Here is an 18040-nt window from a genome sequence, read left to right as displayed (position 1 = left end):
ATATGTCAACTGTAATTGAACAATATAAATAAATAAATAAATAAATAAATAAATAAATAAATGCTAGGATCGCTGAGCCCGCCCCTTGGTTTCTCACTCAGTGAGTCAGGGTAGGGGTGGAAGATTTGCCTTTCTAAAGAGTTCCCAGCTGATGCCCTCCAGGAACTGAGCTAGTGGGTTCCCGTCTTGGTGGTGATGATGGTCTCCACTGTAGCTGTGGCCGAGAATACAGATGTTCTCTTCTCATGCAGTAAAACTAGTTTCCCTGAGGATCACAATCATTTGTGGTTTTTCAATTGAGAAATTAGACTTAAAATGGGCTACTAAACCCACAGTAAATCTAAACTATCTCAGGAAGAAAAACAGAGGCTCTCATAAGCTAGGACAGCCATGTTCAACCTCTTTCATCTCATAGCTCACATAAAATAATTACTAAAATTCTGCAGCACACCAAAAAATATATTTCTTATCAATCTGACAAAAAGTAGGTATAATTTTGATTCATTCACACTGAACAGTTGTTGTTGTATTGGCTATTGTCATTTTTTTAATTTGACAATCTGAGAGAAAGAGGTCGGTGCCCTAAATAAATAGTCGGGTATTGCATGTTTTAAAAATTCTTGCAGCACACAGGTTGAAAATCACTGAGCTAGAACAACAAAAGGTGCTCAGTTTTATAAATTCATTCTGAATTAACAGAATGGCTAATCTTCGGCTAATCTTAGAACCTAAATAGTATCTAATATCACAGTTCCCATGGATTCTAAGCTCCAATTATAGACATACTTTTACAACTACTTATTTTTAAGTTGGGGATATTTTTGTGTGCAAAAAGAAGATGTGGGCAACTCCTCTCTACCTACACTCATCTGTCTACCCTAGATTGGTGGACTCTCACTCTGCCTCTTCCTTTTCCTTCTCCTGGTCCTCATCCCTGGCCCTCATCCCTGGCCCCCCTGGCCCCCCATCTGCAGCACTCCTCATGTGATGAACAGTACCCAGATCAGCACTGGCTGTTGTGGCAAAAACAGGGAGGATTCTGTGTGTATTATTTTGTACAAAATTATTAGTTCATCTATGGACCGAACATTGCTATTTCCGCTTGCTGTGGTGATACTACTAAATGCTGTATTTTCTTTGAAAAGTGTCACACGCCCTCAGGAGGAAGTGGGGTGTGGTGTCAGAGAGGTGCTGGGAGGACAGGGGTGTTTTGTTACTGGTGTACCCAGGAGTGACAGCCCACTTCGCCATTTCTTGTTTTCTCTGACTATTACGAAGTCCATCTGCTTTAACTGGCCACGCCACTTTATTCACTGGATAAGAGAGCAAGTAAGTGGTATCCAGGTTCCCCAAACCTCCCTCCTTCTCTGATCACTTTTAGACAGGACTTGTCTACCCCATTCTGAGTTCCCCATGCTTGCAGAGAACAGGGACCACGTCACATTTCTGTATCCAGTATGGTGCTTTATACATAGTAGGTAGGTTTAGAAATGCTTATGGAACAATGGCAAAAAACAGGTGTGTATGTGTTGCTTCATATACTTAGCCAGTACTTTCCATGTATTCTAGGCCATGTCATTATAATCCACTAAGTTACCATCATCGGTAACTAATTTTCATGATGGAAAATTTCTAAGGATACTTTCAGAAAGTCCTAAGTGATAACAATAGCTACCTTTTTACCAAACACTGTTGTAAGCATTTCCCATGAAGTAATTTATTTAATCCTCATGACAACTCTATGAAATGGGTCTATTATTTTCCTCAGGTTGCAGATACAGACACACAGTCACAAAGAGATTAGGTCACTCGTCTAAGACTACGCAGTTGGTAAAATCTGGCTTTCATACCATAACACCCTCATTTACCTACCTGTGAGCTCCTCCATGTGTCCTCCAACTCCTGTGCCCCTTCTTTGGATATGTAAAGGCCAGAGGATAATGGACCAAGTGCCCAGGGATGTCAGCTTCACCTTCTCAGTCAAGGTGCCCTGTGACCAGGGGACCCTGGGCCCTGGCTCTGATTTGGCGTCCCTGGTTCAGGTGGTGTGCTTCTCTCTGAGCACCTAACTGGCAGGACGAGAACTCTTCCTCTGGTGTATTAGGAAGATTACAATGCATACTGTGTCTGATTAGACCTACTGGGTTGATAAGATGGTAGAGTCATAGAGAAAACTGTCTCTTTTCCCCCTGAATTTATTGAGATATGATTGCCAATTAAAAACAGTATGTGTAAGGTATACAACTTGATGATTTGATATACATCTACATTGTGAAATAATTGTGACAACCAAACTAATTAATACATCTTTCACCTCATATTGTTATTTTTCTTTTCCTTTTTCTTTTCTATCTGTATATGGTAAAGATTGTCTTTTTAAGAGTAAATTTTGCCCTAACTGGTGTGGCTCAGTGGGTTGGGCATTCTCCCACAAACTGAGGGGTCACCAGTTCTATTCCTGGTCAGGGCACATGCCTGGGTTTCAGGCCAGGACCCTGTTTGGCGACATCCAAGAAGCAACTGATCGATGTTTCTCACTCATTGATGTTTCTCTCCTTCTTTCTCCCTCTCTTCCCCACTCTCTAAAAATAAATAAAATCTTTTAAAAAAAGAGTAAATTTTGATGAAATGAACAGAACCAGAAATTAAATTTGCTACCTATAGGAGGCAGCATCTTTGAACTCAGTGATTACTGTAACTATGGTTAGAAAATGGTTCCAAAGAGACTGATTTGCTCCAAACTTGTATGAAGCAGTTAGATTTATTCTAAACCCTGCTCACAGAAATCCTCACAGATACCATTCAGCCACCAGCAATAGCATGAATGGAAAGGGCACAGAGGTGAGAGAGCACACACACTGGTGGCATCATGGGAAAATTATCAAGGTCAGCAGTGTCGACCTCACTTCTGAAAGAGACCTTGAGTTATTCCAAGAAACTTCAACTCTGTTTATAGTACCCCGTTTACAGTACTCTCTTTTGAACTCTTCAGATTACAGCCACGGAGGAGAAAGACAGATCATTAAACCACATGTACTGACAATGAGAAACGTCAAGTTAGAACCTCAGGTAATTAAGCAAGTACATAGTCAGCAGGGAGGGTGCTGAGACAGCTTGTGCCGAGAATTGTAATGGGCCCTTTCTAGTTAGGAACTGTTAGAGCAGATGGAAATAATCTATGGGGAAATCTCCATGCTTTCACTTCCCCTCCGACCTAACCTTAAAAGGCCTTTTCTAACAAGAAATAATTGACTAGTTTGGGTGGGACACTTAGCACCCAAGGCTGGAACCCAGGCGCTGCCAGTCCTGGCTGTATGACCTTCAGCGAACTGCTTACCCACTCATACCTCGGTGTCTTATCTGTGGGATGGAGCCTATTATACCTACCTAGTGGGCTTGGTGAGAAAATTGAATAGTATCAGCTTCCTGAAGCTCTTTGCAAAGTGTCATGAATTGTAGGGGACTAATAAATAACCCCTCTGGGCTATGCTTAATACTAATGGAGAGACAGCTCAGGAGTCAGGAAGACGGAGAAGAAAATGTTAACTTGACAAGTAATAAAGGCTAGATTGGTGACTGTGACCAAAGTGTTTAAGCAAATAGGTTGGTCACTGTTCACAGTGTTTTAGGCAGTGCTGGACAACGGCCAGGACTGAGGCAGATGGGCCCCACTGTGCTTATGGCCTGGCAGAGAGGAGTGGAAGAACATACTCTCTGAAATCAGCTGACTGCCCAGAAGAGAGGAGGGGGCTGGACTGGGCAGACACCGTTTATTCTTCTAAAATGCATCCATCAGATAAATCGCCCCACTTACCAGGGGGAGCAGGAAAGAATTCCTGGATGAGGCAGCACATGAGTGAGGTCCCTGTAGGATGAGAAAGACTGCGGGACTGCAGTTGTGCACGAGTAGAGATGGACAGAGCATTCCCAACAGGGGGAGTGGTGTGAAAACAGTCACTGAGAGGGGGAGTCATGTGTATTCAGCAAACAGAGAAGTTGAGATAGGTTACCAGTCTGCAGTGCTGTGTGGGGAGGGCAAGATGAAGCCAACACGTGGAGGCTTTTAAATTACAGGTTGAGAAGTCATGATTTTTTTATTGAGGACTGGGGCAGTTTTCTTGAGTATTTATACACCTGGTTTGATAAGAGGTATGCTTTAGTGGGAACAGTATCATGTCACATTAAAATTAATGTTATAATATTAATAATGTCATCCCAGGTAATTTATTGTCTATATTTCAATATTTGTTTTATTTCTATACTGTTTTTCAGGTGGGGGAGGAGGTATATTATATTAGTCAGCTCAAGCCACCATAACAGAATACCAAAATATTTTATTTTAGCTGAACGAATGCACTTGGAAACCACTGAATGTTTTTTTTTTTCTCATTTCCAAGGTTACTATTGATTCTTTTGTGTTCTCCCTGCTTCATGTTAGAGGGTTTTGGTATTTCTGTGTGACTCTCCCTCTGTTACCAAGATGTCCCCAGCTAAATTACAGCAATACAAGTGCTGTCCGGATTTTTTTAAAAATAAAAAAGTACACTCATTCTTATTTCATTTGCTGCAGGGGAAGAGCTGCCTGGACCTTTTTTTAGCTGATGAGAGTACATAGCAGCTCTACTGCTTTCTATTTCTATGGGATTTTCCCCCATCACCATTGCTATGTGATGGTGATCCTAAACCTCACTGTGAAAGCGGTTGGCAGGTTTGAATTGTGGCAGATGAGTCAGTCTAAGCAAATAGGTGAGTCAGCGCTCAGGGAATCAATTGACCAGAGTTCTCAGTTCAGTACTTAATCTTGCATGACCTTAAACATGCCTCTGAGCAATTACGCTTGAACATCTACCTGAATCATAGCTACTTGTTACAGATGGATGAGATCACACTTAAAGGTGAAAACGTTAAGTAAAGATTCTCTACAAATTTAAAGGACATATTATAATGATATTTCACAGCTGAGATAGCAAAAGCACAGAAGATTGCATGGACATACTGGTAGTTCATCATTGTAAATGCCAGCACGAGACGACTCTTTGAGAGGGTAATATGTGCAATTATAGGAGAGATACATGGGGGTTTGCGGGAGCTCAATGGCAGAGTACAGAGGGTGGTCCCATCATTCAGGCCAGATACTCTTTACTTCCTTCCTGCCCTTTTTTGGAACAACTAGTAAAGTCAATAGAGTCCATTAGAAAATATGTCAGAGCTGTAATAATAATAATAATAATAATAATAACAACAACAAGAACAACAACTAACGTTGTTTGAGAGTTTATAATACACCAGTCTCGTTCTAAGCACCTCCATGTATTTATGCATTTCATCCTCATAGCCCTTTCAGACAAGTAATAGTATTACCACCATCTCCCAAATGAGAATACAGGCTTGGAGTAGCTAAATAACTCCTGCAGCTGAGCTGGTAATGGCATCGATTCTCCGCCTGTAACAATGCAGGGCACTCTTCCGTTGTATTGACTTCCTCTGTAACTGTCTGCTACCTAACTGGACCATATTGTACCCCTGCAGGTAAAAGAAATAAATAAAGATTAAGAGATTATGTAAAATGTCTCTTTTGAAAATTCAGTTCTTTAACAAAAATGTATTGAGCATAGGCTATATACCAGACAGAGGGATCAGCCCTGGAGGGTTCATACATGATTAAGACATGGTCCCTGATTTTGGAGCTTACAGACTTATGTATGTGTTTGTGGTGGGGAGGACCAACATGACCCAATATAGTAAAGTGTTACAGGGAAATATGGCTATGTGAACACTGTACCCCACAAAGCTGATGAAAATGTCCAAAGAAATCTGATAACAGAGAAAACCCTTTATCACAGTGAGGGTCTAGGGAAGTAAGGCACCCACATGCACTCTGTGGGGAGGCAGCTTGCTAGATGGAATGCAGATAAAACTAGAAGGACTTCTGTAGTTTGAGTCACAGCTCTCTTCTAAGTACATGTGGTACCCAAGGATTAAATAGGAGAAATCCCAGTGGGGCTCTGCTATATCCCACAAATTGAGGACTGAGGGGAGACAAAGATGGAAAATGGGAGTGACAGGATTTATCATACTCAGACTTTTGAAATGGCAGAGGTAAGGTAAATAAATTTGACAGGTGCTCACAGTGTACCCAGGCACCCATGGGAGCCCGGAAGGCCAAGTAAATTCCACCAAGATGTGTTGGAGGGACAATGATGGAGGAAGAAAGACTTCAAAGAGGAGGTAGAAATGGAGCAGGAACTTGAAAGGTGAGGAAGTGGCAGGGGGGAGGATAGAGGATGGAGTGAAATAGGAGGGCACTCCAGGAAGAGGGAGCAGTATTACATTACTAAAAGCCTAGAGCTATGGAACAGCATGGCAGCTAGAGAAATGGCAGCAGTTCTGCCCAGTCCAGAGGAAGTCCCTCAGGCTGCAGCATGGAGGTCTGACCAGGAATGAGAGGTACCCGGGCCTGCATAGGGAGACCCAGAGTAAGCTGCTGGGATGAGTCAAACCAAAGAGGATGCAGAACTGAGCTAAGGCAACAGTGAAGGAGGGGAAGGAGGTGGGGAAGGAGGTGGGCAATTTGCTTGTGGTACATGGGGAAAAGGGTGACATCTGAACAGAGTGCTAAGCTGAAGGTCTTGTTACTAGTCACTGAGCTAGCAAAATAAAGGGCAGATTTGAAAGGGGGGACAATGAGTTCCCTTGGGAGGGCCCCCAGGAGCTGTCCAGGAGACAACTGAATGTGTGGTCTTACTACTCAGAGGAGAGGTCTGCAGAGCAGCCCAGCTCCTGGGTTCAGGTACAGCCTGGCCAGTCTTATACACACGCTGTCTGTTGTAAAGGGTGAAACCACCCTGAATGGCAAGTAAAGAGGCGACTTATGAAATTTATACTCATAGAAAAACTGGGGAAGGACAGCCTGATAGATCCTATTCCCCTGCATGTATTTTTGTACACAAACAATTCTCCTTTCTATTTTAGCACCCAGGGAAATCCCCTTCCTCTCTTACCATCAGCTCTGAGCACAAGAAGCCAGTTTACAAAAGCTTTCATGTTAGTTTCTTCCTTTTGGGCTTATTGCACATCTTCTTGGCTCTTGGGCTATACATATACACACACATGTGGTATGTGCTCAAAAGGATGGTGGAAATTTACATCCCAAACTCCCCTATATAAAGTGCATGATTCACGTTGTTCTTGCCAGCATTAGGTAAGAACATTTCCAAAATATTTTCTAATTATGCAGGTAAAAAAAAAACCATTATTGTTTTTGTCCTGGCCAGATGGCTCAGCTGGTTGGAGCATTGTCCCATGTACCAAATGGTTGTGGGCTCAATCCCCAGTCAGGGCACATATCTAGGTTTTGGGTTCGATCCTTGGTCAGGGCACATACAGGAGGCAACTGGTCCATGTTTCTCTCTCACATCTATGTCTCTCTCTCTCTCTCTCTCTCTCTCTGTGTATGTGTCTAATCAATAAACATATCCTCAGGTAAGGATTTTTTAAATTATTTTTTATATTTTAAGTATTTTAATTTTCATTATTGCAGTTTAAAATTAAGAATTGAATATTAATATATCTTTAAAGAAATGCATTGTCAAATTCTAATGTTATTTTATTCTTAGCTATTTACACTGAAATGTAAATTTTCAAAAGAGCTAAAATACTGCAGAGTAAAAATTGTTTTACTCATCTTTAAGGCTCTATTTCCCTTTAGTAAATTTAGGAGGCTACTCTTGATTACTCTAGGATTTGAAATTAATATTTTATTATGTGAATTTGCAGTTTTGTAATATATATTCTTTGTATTTTATCTATATGATCTTTGGATTTATAATCCATGCCTTGAAATGTCAAAAGCATATTTTTTATTTGGTTTTAAAATTGTCATATGGCAAAACTGACTTTTGTTTTTGGTGTATAATTCTGTGAACTTAAGTGTAGACTTCTGTGAGCACTACCACAGTCAGGCTGCAGAACAGTTCAGTCTCCCCTAAAAGCTTGCCCGTGCTGTCCCTGCAGAGCCAAACCCAGGCCCCACCCAAATGATAGCCACTGGTATTTTTTCTCCATATCATTTTGTCTTTTCAAGAACATCGTATAAATGTAATTAAATAGTATCTTGTTTTATTTTTCATTTCTTAAATCGCTCACAAGGCTGAACACTTTTCCATACAATCAGTCACAAGTATATCTTCTGTATTTTGTACAGTTTTTGTTATTACCACTTACGCACTTGGGTCATAGGCAGCATTTAAACAAATTTGCATATGCTTGTTATGTTAAAATGATGCTAACTCATTTTCTATTGTACTTTTGATTGATATTGCCTCTGTTAGGTCTTTTGCTTTATGTTTCATTATCTTCTTTAAATGTGCAAGGCCTTACAAATGGTAATATCATTCGATCTAGTAATATTACAATACTCTAGTGATCTAGTCTGATGCAATATTCCTAATCTTTTTAAGTTATAAAAATGCTTAGCACAGCATATTTCTAGTATGGAAAAGTTAGAAACAGGCTAAATATGCTGTCCCTCCATAGAATGTCATGCAAGAATTAAAAGGATGCTAACAAAAACAATGTAGTAACATAGACCATTTTTATGGTAAAATGTTAAGTTAAAATGCCTAATATAATTTCATACATACATATGAGCAGAGCATGAAAAAAAAACACACAAAACCTGTTAGTTTAAAAAGACTGTAAAAATACCTCAAAACAGTAACAGCAGTTTGCTTTTATTGGTGGAACTGTAAGGAGATGTTCCAATTTTGTATGTTTTCTTCATTTTTCATAAGGATCACTTTGTTGTTACAGGAGGGGAAAAATTTCTAAGTAGCTCAAAAATAAAATGCAAACTTTGGCCTTAAAAACACACAACCCTGAGCTTGAGTCTTTATTAAACCATGTGTGAGGTTAAGCACACAAATGTTGATTCTGTCTTCTAGATGTCAAAATGTCAGATCAGGTCACTGGGACTAGACCTTTAGAAAGAGGCAGTGGCCTGGCCCTCAAACAAGTGCACGCATTAAGTAAACTGTCAACTGCTGGCAGCTGAGTGGACAGGGGAAGCGAATCTGGTAAATGGCAAATGAATCTGATTAAATAGGGGTGCCGGTGATGCCTAAGAAGCCCTGTGGGGGGGGTTCACTACATCCTTCTTCCATACATAGGAACCCTGGTTACCCTTGAGGTTTCTTTCTAATCCCAGACAGATTCTCCCAGGTGATGTTGAGCTGCTGTCATCTAAGTCTGAACCTAGCCTGGAAATAGCAGAATGACACATCCCTCACTAAAGGTCAGAGCAGGCTTCGTAAGTCAATGATCCCTCCAGACTCAAATAAGAATTACTTCCTTATCTTTACTTGCATTGAGGAAATCTTCAAAGAGTTCTGACATGGTAAATATTCCTTAATGAGAACAGTTTCTAGTGATTTTTCCTGCTTACTAAGAAATACTGATTTGTCCAAAAAAATCTATGTGGCTCAGGAAAAGGGAGTCTCTAAGAAATTTTCTCCAGAGTATTGTTATTAGCCCAGCTCCTGGCCAAGAATCCTAAATTCAGAGAATGAAGAGGGCTCCTAAAAACAAATCTGGAAGTCATCCTCCTGGCCAGGTAGCTCAGTTGGTTGTAGCATCATCCTGTACACCAAAAGGTTACAGGTTCAATTCCAGGTCAGGGCACATACTTAGGTTGTAGGTTCAGTCCCTGGTCCAGGTGCATACAGGAGACAATCAGTCAACGCTTTTCTCTCACATCAATGTTTCTCTCTCACACAGATGTCTTTCGCTCCTCTCTCTCTCTCTTTCTCTCTCTCTCCTCTGCCCCTCTTCCTCTCTCTCTATAATCAATGAACATATCCTCAAGTATTAAAAATTATATCAAAAAAATCCCTGAAATTAACAGCAGTTGTCAAGAGCCCTTTATTTGTCTCTCCCTAGGTTCAGAACACCCAAAAGATCCAAAGACGGCCAACATTGCAGAGGTTGAGGAACTTTTACAAATCTGCCAGATTCAGGATTCTGGACCCAAGATTTCCTGTGATGTCATTGATTCTCACATCTGGATTCCTATTACTCTGAGTCATTTTCTTCCTTTATAAAAGGTAGAAAAGACAGCTCAGGCTTTGATCTTGTTAACTTTGACTTACTTAAGAAAGTTTGGAAAAATTCAGGAGGAGAAAACAATTCAAGAATCCAGAAGAAGCAAAGAAGTAACTTTTTCCCTGAATATCAGATGATAGTTTCAAAAATAATGGAACCTCATGGAAAAGTAGGTTTATTTAAAAAAAAATGATGTTTAGTTGAGAAAGGTGTGGCCAGAGCAAGCAAGGAAAGGAACATAGCCCATGTAGATACAGACTAAAATCCTAAAATGTATGGACAAGACTATGATTTTTTACTTATATCTCTAGGCAAGCATAATTATTACTTAATTGATTTTTGTGAAGTACTTTGTTTATCCGTACACAATAAAGCACTCTTTTACGGTGGTCAGTGATTTGGGGTTTTTTGAAGTAGTTCATGATGTTCAAAGGCTTATTTTATATGTATGTATATATACATGTTCACACATTTATTTGACTGTGAAGAAAGCAACCTTTTTGAAATGTCTGAAGTAAATAGGGATCAGCTGCTAAGTGCCCAGAGCCAGTTCTACCACACACATAAATAGCCCGCGTAAGAATCTGCGGTGTCATATTTAACTGGTGTGACTAAAATAGACTCACTCTTTATAAACTCATTTCTTATTATTGTTAGTTGTTTCCTGAGTACCTACTTGAATAATAGAAGAAATAAAACATTGGGAAATGTTTGCCTCTCTCTGCAACTATTAAATGTAAATACATTGAATTAAAAGTGGAATTACAATTCTAACTGAAGAAGTCGAATAAACGCAGACTTCCAGAAAGCCTCCTTCCTCGGCAAGTCCATCTGTGGTTTGGGGTGAGCCCAATAACGTACTTTGCAGAAGGGGAAGTGAAAGCATTTGTTTGAATGGATAGTTAAGCCATTTGAAGCTGTGTCTGTCAGCGATAAAGCACCGGTTAAGTGGAGACGGGACACCAGAAACAATATATTTTATAGCCCCTCAAACAGAATTTGTCTTTTGTCACTTTTTCAGGGAGCCACCATGTCACCATTTCTTCGAATTGGTTTGTCCAACTTTGACTGTGGGTCCTGCCAGCCTTGTCAAGGAGAGGCCGTTAACCCTTATTGCGCTGTGCTGGTCAAAGAGTATGTTGAATCAGGTAAGCTTGAATGGGTCCTCCAGGAGGGGGCGGTGGAGGGAGATCCTGCTATGAACTACAAAGCAAGGACTCATGGGAGTCTTCAAGGTCTTCTGGTTCACCCTAATTTTACAGTCCAGTGAACTGATGCCCAGGGAAGCAAGGACTTCCTCAAGAGCATATGGGCTTGGTGATCACCTCTGAATTAGACCCAGGTCTCCTGCCTTGTGTTCTAGTTCACTGGACCATTTTTCCACAAAAACAAAAGGAGCAAAGGAAAGGAGAAATGGGTTTGAGGACTTTATGTGAGGAGTTGGTGGGGAAAAAATCTAGGGAGCTAAAGTAGAACATGAGACCTATATTGTGAAGCCTGGTTGCTCTCAATGATTATAGATTAGGTCTCAGAATTAGCTCTAAAGATTGGTCACTGTTCTTTTGGCTAAGCTTTGATGAATGTTACAAAGAATGTATAATTAGCCATTAGAATCCAAATTTCAGAAAACCTGAAATTTTGTGTTTACTGAGCCTCTAGATCAGTACAATAATAGTCAATGCTTTGTCAAAGTTAAATGTGTACGGGCAGTTCACGGTGAGGAAGTGTGACAGTCTTCCAAAATTCCCTTTGTGGGTTTACATCATTCCATTAAAATAATCCCATTCTGTCTAGAATCTCTCCATGGTCACTTCAGCTGGCTTCCACTCTCCTTCTCACTGCCTCAAGGTTTTCTCAGTCCTACCACCTTCCCTATTTCCCTCCATCCACTTCTTGTTTCAGCAGACACTTTGTAGAGCAGTATGATTACCTTGTACAGATTTGCAGTGACAATAGGAGCAATTTACCTAAAAAGTATTTATGGGGCTCTGACTGTGCACTGGGATGGAAAAAGTGCTTTTCTTTTAGCAGAGGACAACAGGCAGTAAACAAAAATATACTAGGGTGAGTAGGGTGAAGTGAAGAAAAACAAAGCAGAGGAAAGGGGAGAGAAAAGGACTAGGGACAGAAAGATACACTATTTTGTACAGGGTAGTCCCACAAAGGCCTCTATGGGGGTGGCATTTACAGATGCAAGGGGAACCTGATTTCACAGGTGAGAACCTCAGCTAGCTAGATGTTGCCCGCTCAGGATCCTGGGCTTCCCAGCACTCCTGTCTTCGCTTTTCCCTCCCTTAAAAGACTCGGTGTCCTGGTTGACTTTGTCCTTCCTGCCACTGTGAGGGCAGTCAAAGCTGAGACCTTCTGAATCATTCTGATTTCCCTTCTGACCAGATTTCTCTCCTGTTAAGTTAAAAGTGAGACTGGCACTTGCTCCCAATCTAAAACCTTTCAAATGTCACAGAAATCTTTGAAGTGTAAAACGTCTGAGTTTTTCAAAGCCGCTTTGGACTTAATGGGTCTCCTGGATCCCAGTTCTCTTTACAACCACAGGTCTCCCTGACATTTGCCTCCAGAGAGCTTTTTTTTTTCTTCTCTGTTTGGCCTTTGAACTTGGTCTAATCAACCCTGTGGATCAAGACCTTGTCAGAAAAGAAGATGTCTTTATTTTTCCAAAAGGTTAGCCTGTGGAATGTGGAGGTTTTTGTTTTTGATTTTGATTTGGTTTTGTTCTGAAAAGAAATCTCTTTGAACATTATCATTCAAGTATTACTTCTATAGAATACTGTAGAATGTAAACACACTTCCACCATGGAGATGTGAGGTGGCCTTTTCCATGATGAGTCAACAGGACAGAACACAGACAGATGGGACCCAGTGGTGTGGGTCTGGGGACCTTTGAAAAAATGATGAAACTCACTGTAAATAGACAGGCTCCTGAGTTCTGGTCCTTTTTTAGGTGATTAAAAACCTGGTGAACAAAATTATTAAAAATGCCTTGCCATTGGAACTTCTGCTCTTTGTCAGGTGTGGAGAAAGATTATGGTCAAAAAGAATTATGAGAAGAGGGGGCTCCAGGTTCATGGAAGTAAAATGTTACTGTGATCGTTAATATTGTCGTTGCTCATGCTTAAGTCCAACCTCCACTTCAATTTCTTGTAAACAAGCAATAAAAAACCTTCCCCTTCCTGTTCTACTCTTATCATCATTATCATTTTATACCTCTAATAGTGAGGTTTATCTAAACCTTGAAGTTTCAGTTTATTCAAATCTTTGTATTCCTCTCAAATAATAATTTAGCAAATGCTAAATTCCTGTTCCATTTTAGCATTGTGCATTGGAGAGAAAGGGCCACCAGGAGTCAGAACTGCTTTGTTTCCAGGCTTTAAGTAGATTTTACCTTCTGTTTAATCAACATCTCTGAATTGCTAAATCTGCCGCTTCCTGTGCTTATTATCACAAGAAACAAACAGCTGCAGTTTTCTGCTTCTGACATGATTAAAGAACAACTACTACCGAAATTCAATCTGGGTGAAATGTATGACAACACTACTTAAACTCCCACTGGTAAACTCTCCCAGTCACTTGGTGGCTCTGGGGAGGTTCCTCTTCATCATCCTGACCATGGTCCTTGTACAACCATTTCCAGGACCCCCACTGGCCTGCCCTTCCTCACTGCAGGTCTACAGCCTGCTCCACAGACTCACTCCATGGTGGAAGAAAGCCACCACCTCTCTTGTCAGTTTTTGCTTAGGTTGCATGATGCACAGTTCATGTAAAATGTATCCTCATTTGAGAATTAGAGAAGGAAATTATGGTTTATTATGTGTTAAAGGTTTTGCCTTTTACCATAAAGAATGGGGTTTAATTCACTCTGCCCTATGAAATATACTAGGCTTAGTCCCTGAATTCTTTTTATTTGCTCAGGTATTCATACTCACAGTGAAGCAACTAACTGTTGAAGAGGAAAAGCACATAGTCAGTCCAAGGCATTGACTGATTTTTGTTGCCTAAATCATCCAGATTGACTTTCACATTTCAATACATTACCTTGCATGTAGAACTTGGAAGTGTCTCATTCTGTCCTATATTGTCTCTAATTGTCTTATGTGTCATTTTTGTCTCCCCAACAGAATTCTATATCCTAGAGAGCAGATGGAATGAGTGCCACTGCTTAGTTGAATTGAATTTTTTCCCAGAGCTGGCTAAAGGAGTAATGAGACCATATCTTTCTGTTCCTAGAGAATGGGCAGATGTACATCCAGAAAAAGCCAACCATGTACCCACCCTGGGACAGCACTTTTGATGCCCACATCAACAAGGGAAGAGTAATGCAGATCATTGTGAAGGGCAAAAATGTGGACTTAATATCTGAAACTACTGTCGAGCTCTACTCGCTGGCCGAGAGGTGCAGAAAGAACAATGGGAAGACAGAAATATGGGTAAATATCTGAGCTGTGAGCTCTATTTAAAGTGTATGTACCATTAAGTGATAAGTACTGTCTTAGCTAAAGACTAGCTGAAAATTTCAATGTCATCCTAAAATAATGATACATCAGCCTTGGGTAGACAGACTCCCTACCACTTACTCATTGGTGACTTGATAATGACCATGATTATTCATTGTGTACTATGGAACATATTGACATATTCAAATCCCTTTGATTCCTGTGTAAGGTGAAGAAGGTCTCAGGCTATGAACAAGTGTCATTGATTTATAACTAAAAGTTAGTTCAGAAAGATCACAAATGTCCCCTGTCTTGGGAATATAACTGTTGTCTATTTACCAAGAAAATACATACATATCTAGATATCTTATAAGATAGATAAGATGATAGATAGAAGTGAGAGGATTAAGCAAAGATCTATTTAATGTTTGGTCTTCTCCATACTTTGCCAGTCCCTATAATTTTTTTTTTGAGCTAAGTGTTTTCATTTAGCTTACTTTCTACTAAACAGTACATCATATACAATCCATGTTACTACATCAAGTTTTTGAAAACTTAGGTTATAACTGTTTTGGTGGCAAATGTTTAGAAATGTTAAAGAGAAGAATAAAATATGAAAGCATAAACATTCTAATGAAAATTTCTGGAGCCCACAAAACGAAAGTATTTATGTACCAGTAAAAATTGTTTTTAAATCATCTGAAACCCAGAAAATGTTCTCAAGTGTTCATATCATTTACACAAAAGAAGAGAATCTTACCTTTCTGCTTCTTATTTCCTATAACTCAGATTTTTAATAACTCCACCCAAAAGATTTTCAAGTCACAGTTTTCAAAATGGAAAGAAATCATAAAATGCTAATAATAGTGATGCTATGAAGTATCCTATATCAGTTTTTCAGAGATCTTTGAAAGTTTAGTGACTTGTACAAGGTCACACAGCCAGTAAATTATTTAGCCATGATTCATATTCAATCCTGGGTTCAACTGAACACTTCTTACTATTTCTCAGTTATTCTGGTTAGCTCATGAATCAATAATGACTTTTACTTCACTCTCATATTCTTTTTGGCACATTGACAATATAGTGTTATGCTTTGGTATATTAGCAATAGTGGTCAGGTTATCTTGGATTTGACATTTCTTTCCATTATGTTACATCAGGAGATATCCTGCATCACCCCTTTAAAATGTCACTTTGTTCTGATCCTTTCTACATAATGGCACTGAAATATATTATTTTAATCCTTGCTTGGACCAATTGAATTAAAATTTCCCTTAGATCATCCAGCACTTTCCCAAGGGAAAAAAAAAAATCTCTCCTGTGGAAGAAAAAGGCCATTCCCAATTAGTACCCTGATTAGCCTAGTCACGCATGTGAAGGCACCTTCGGTAAAGGATTTGTCTTTCCTTCCAAAGGCCTACTTGTTGCCCATGTGAGCAAGTCCCAGTGTTTGTGTCTCCATTGTCATATACAAGGTCTGACTCTGCCCCTTTACAGCTCTCCAGATAATCAGCAATGCTGGCAAGAAAGTCAAATAGAATCTGTTTGGGAATTTTGTTTCTTCTTGCTTATGGAAGTTTTCCTCTCCAGGTAAACTTCATTAATGAGTTGCTGAGGTGTCTTAATAAAAGAAAGGCTATACACACAGATGCTGAGCTATTATGATAACATGTAATTATAAAATGAGAGGCAGCAATGCTTGGATTCTACTTTGGGAATCTGCCATCACCAAACTCACCAGTTATGAAGTCATTAACCTCAGCACTTGTTTCACATTCTAATTGGTATTCCTTTCCTTCTCTCAACCAGTTAGAGCTGAAACCTCAAGGCCGAATGCTAATGAATGCAAGATACTTCCTGGAAATGAGTGGCAAGTGACATTTCTTCTTCCTTTTGGGGGTTGAGGAGGGCATGTCCCTTCTCCTCTTGTTGAATTTATTGGTCTTTTGCAAAGAATAGAAAAGAATCAAGAGATAATGGAAGCCCAAGGAATGTTCTTAAAATTTCCAGTGGTGCTCAAAGAGTAGTTGACAATACACTATCTGAGTTAGAGAATCATAAAAATATAAACCATTTATAGCAGTATTTTTTAATTGTGCGGACTCACATGCTCAGTGCTTTTATAGTCAGTCTTTATTTTAGTTTGGAAATGTAATATAAATTTAAAAGGCTCTGTTTAAGTGTTGCAATGTATATACACACTGTCTGTGTATAAATGATGTGATATAACAAGCTATCAAATTATCAGTAGAATACAAAATAAATATAAGAAACCAATAGATATTTTCCATAACCCTAGTGGTAAAATATTAATGGCTTCAAGTCAGTCCTCAGATCTTTTCAGGAACAAGGAAGGAAAATGCATTGCTAAGAGTTTCAGTTCCATGTAACACAGACATTGGTCACGGAAGTTACAGCTGAGTGTTGCTTGGGGCCTGTGACAGCCTGTCAGTTCCTTCTGTTGCATTTATATTCTGGTCAAAGTGCTATTTAAACAAATCAAATGCCACTACTTATAAAATCCTAAACCTCAGAATGGCTATGTAAGCTGACTGATAATAAGCTGATTTAATTATTTTCTAAATTTGTTTACTACCAAGAAACAGGTTTTAGTTTACAGTTTATAGTTTAGTTTAGTTTATGGTGCTGGGGTTTTGCTTTATATGTACAATTCCTTTGAGCCCAGATTCAAACAATACCTTGGAAAATAAAAACCTGGAGAACATTATGCTAAGTGAATAAGCCAGTTAGAGAAAGACAAATGCCATATGATTTCAGTCACATGTGGAATCTAATGAACAAACCGAACTAACAAGCAAAACAGAGAGAGACTCATAGATAGAGAACAGATGACAACTAGTGGTAGCGGGGAGGTTAGAGGGTGGAGGAACTGAGCAAAAAGGAAAAAGGACTCATGTACATGGACAGCAGTATGAGGGTGGCTGAGGGAAGCAGGTCATTAGGGGACTAAATGGTAATGTAAAATATATATAATAAAGATCATATGTTTAAAAAACTAAAAAAGATACTCATGTAAAATTGAACACTCACCATATATTTGATGATATTGAGACATTAATTTTTTAAGTGTGATGATATTTGTGGTTATATTTTTAAAGGGTCCTTATCTTTAAGATACATGCTGAAATGATTATAGATAAAATAGTACTAGGGATTTGTTTCAAATAATCCATTGGTGTAGGGGCGAGCAGGAAATGGGGTGAGTTAGAAAAGCAGCCATGGACTGGAAATTGTTGAATCTGGATGATAACTACTGGGAAATTGGTTTGCTCAACTTTGTATATATTTGGAGTTTTCCATAGTAAGCTTTCTTTAAAAAAAAAAGTTCTAAAGAGATCTAAACTTTTCTTCTTTTATGTCTGGAGGCTCTAGATATATAGCAAAAGTGATTGTACTATTTTTGAGTCAGCAAAATGGGTGATGGTAGGCAGCTAAATAACTTGGCTTGCATAAAAAGTGAAAGTCCTGGA

The 18040-nt window shown here is 39.4% G+C and overlaps 1 protein-coding gene across 6 annotated transcripts in view; it reads left to right on the top strand.

The window, feature by feature from the left end:
• The window catches only part of PRKCQ (protein kinase C theta), a 121175-nt gene that overhangs the window by 42357 nt on the left and 60778 nt on the right, over positions 1 to 18040 (top strand). For 2 of the 6 annotated variants that reach the window (XM_036024460.1, XM_036024439.1), the window contains exons 2-5: positions 9937 to 10267; positions 11120 to 11246; positions 14343 to 14540; positions 16359 to 16419. In XM_036024460.1, the coding sequence (XP_035880353.1) occupies positions 10260 to 10267; positions 11120 to 11246; positions 14343 to 14540; positions 16359 to 16419 (394 nt within the window). In that variant the 5' untranslated portion in view covers positions 9937 to 10259. Of the gene's footprint in view, positions 1 to 6119; positions 6255 to 9202; positions 9395 to 9936; positions 10268 to 10612; positions 10942 to 11119; positions 11247 to 14340; positions 14541 to 16358; positions 16420 to 18040 lie in introns of those variants that run through there. The other 4 variants (XM_036024449.1, XM_036024445.1, XM_036024454.1 and 1 more) reach the window with 4 other exon arrangements.

Source organism: Phyllostomus discolor, chromosome 1, assembly GCF_004126475.2.
Source record: "Phyllostomus discolor isolate MPI-MPIP mPhyDis1 chromosome 1, mPhyDis1.pri.v3, whole genome shotgun sequence".
In the NCBI taxonomy this organism is placed as follows: Eukaryota; Metazoa; Chordata; class Mammalia; order Chiroptera; family Phyllostomidae; genus Phyllostomus; species Phyllostomus discolor.
Note: the sequence above shows the minus strand (reverse complement) of the source record. Positions and strands in the feature narration are given on the sequence as shown.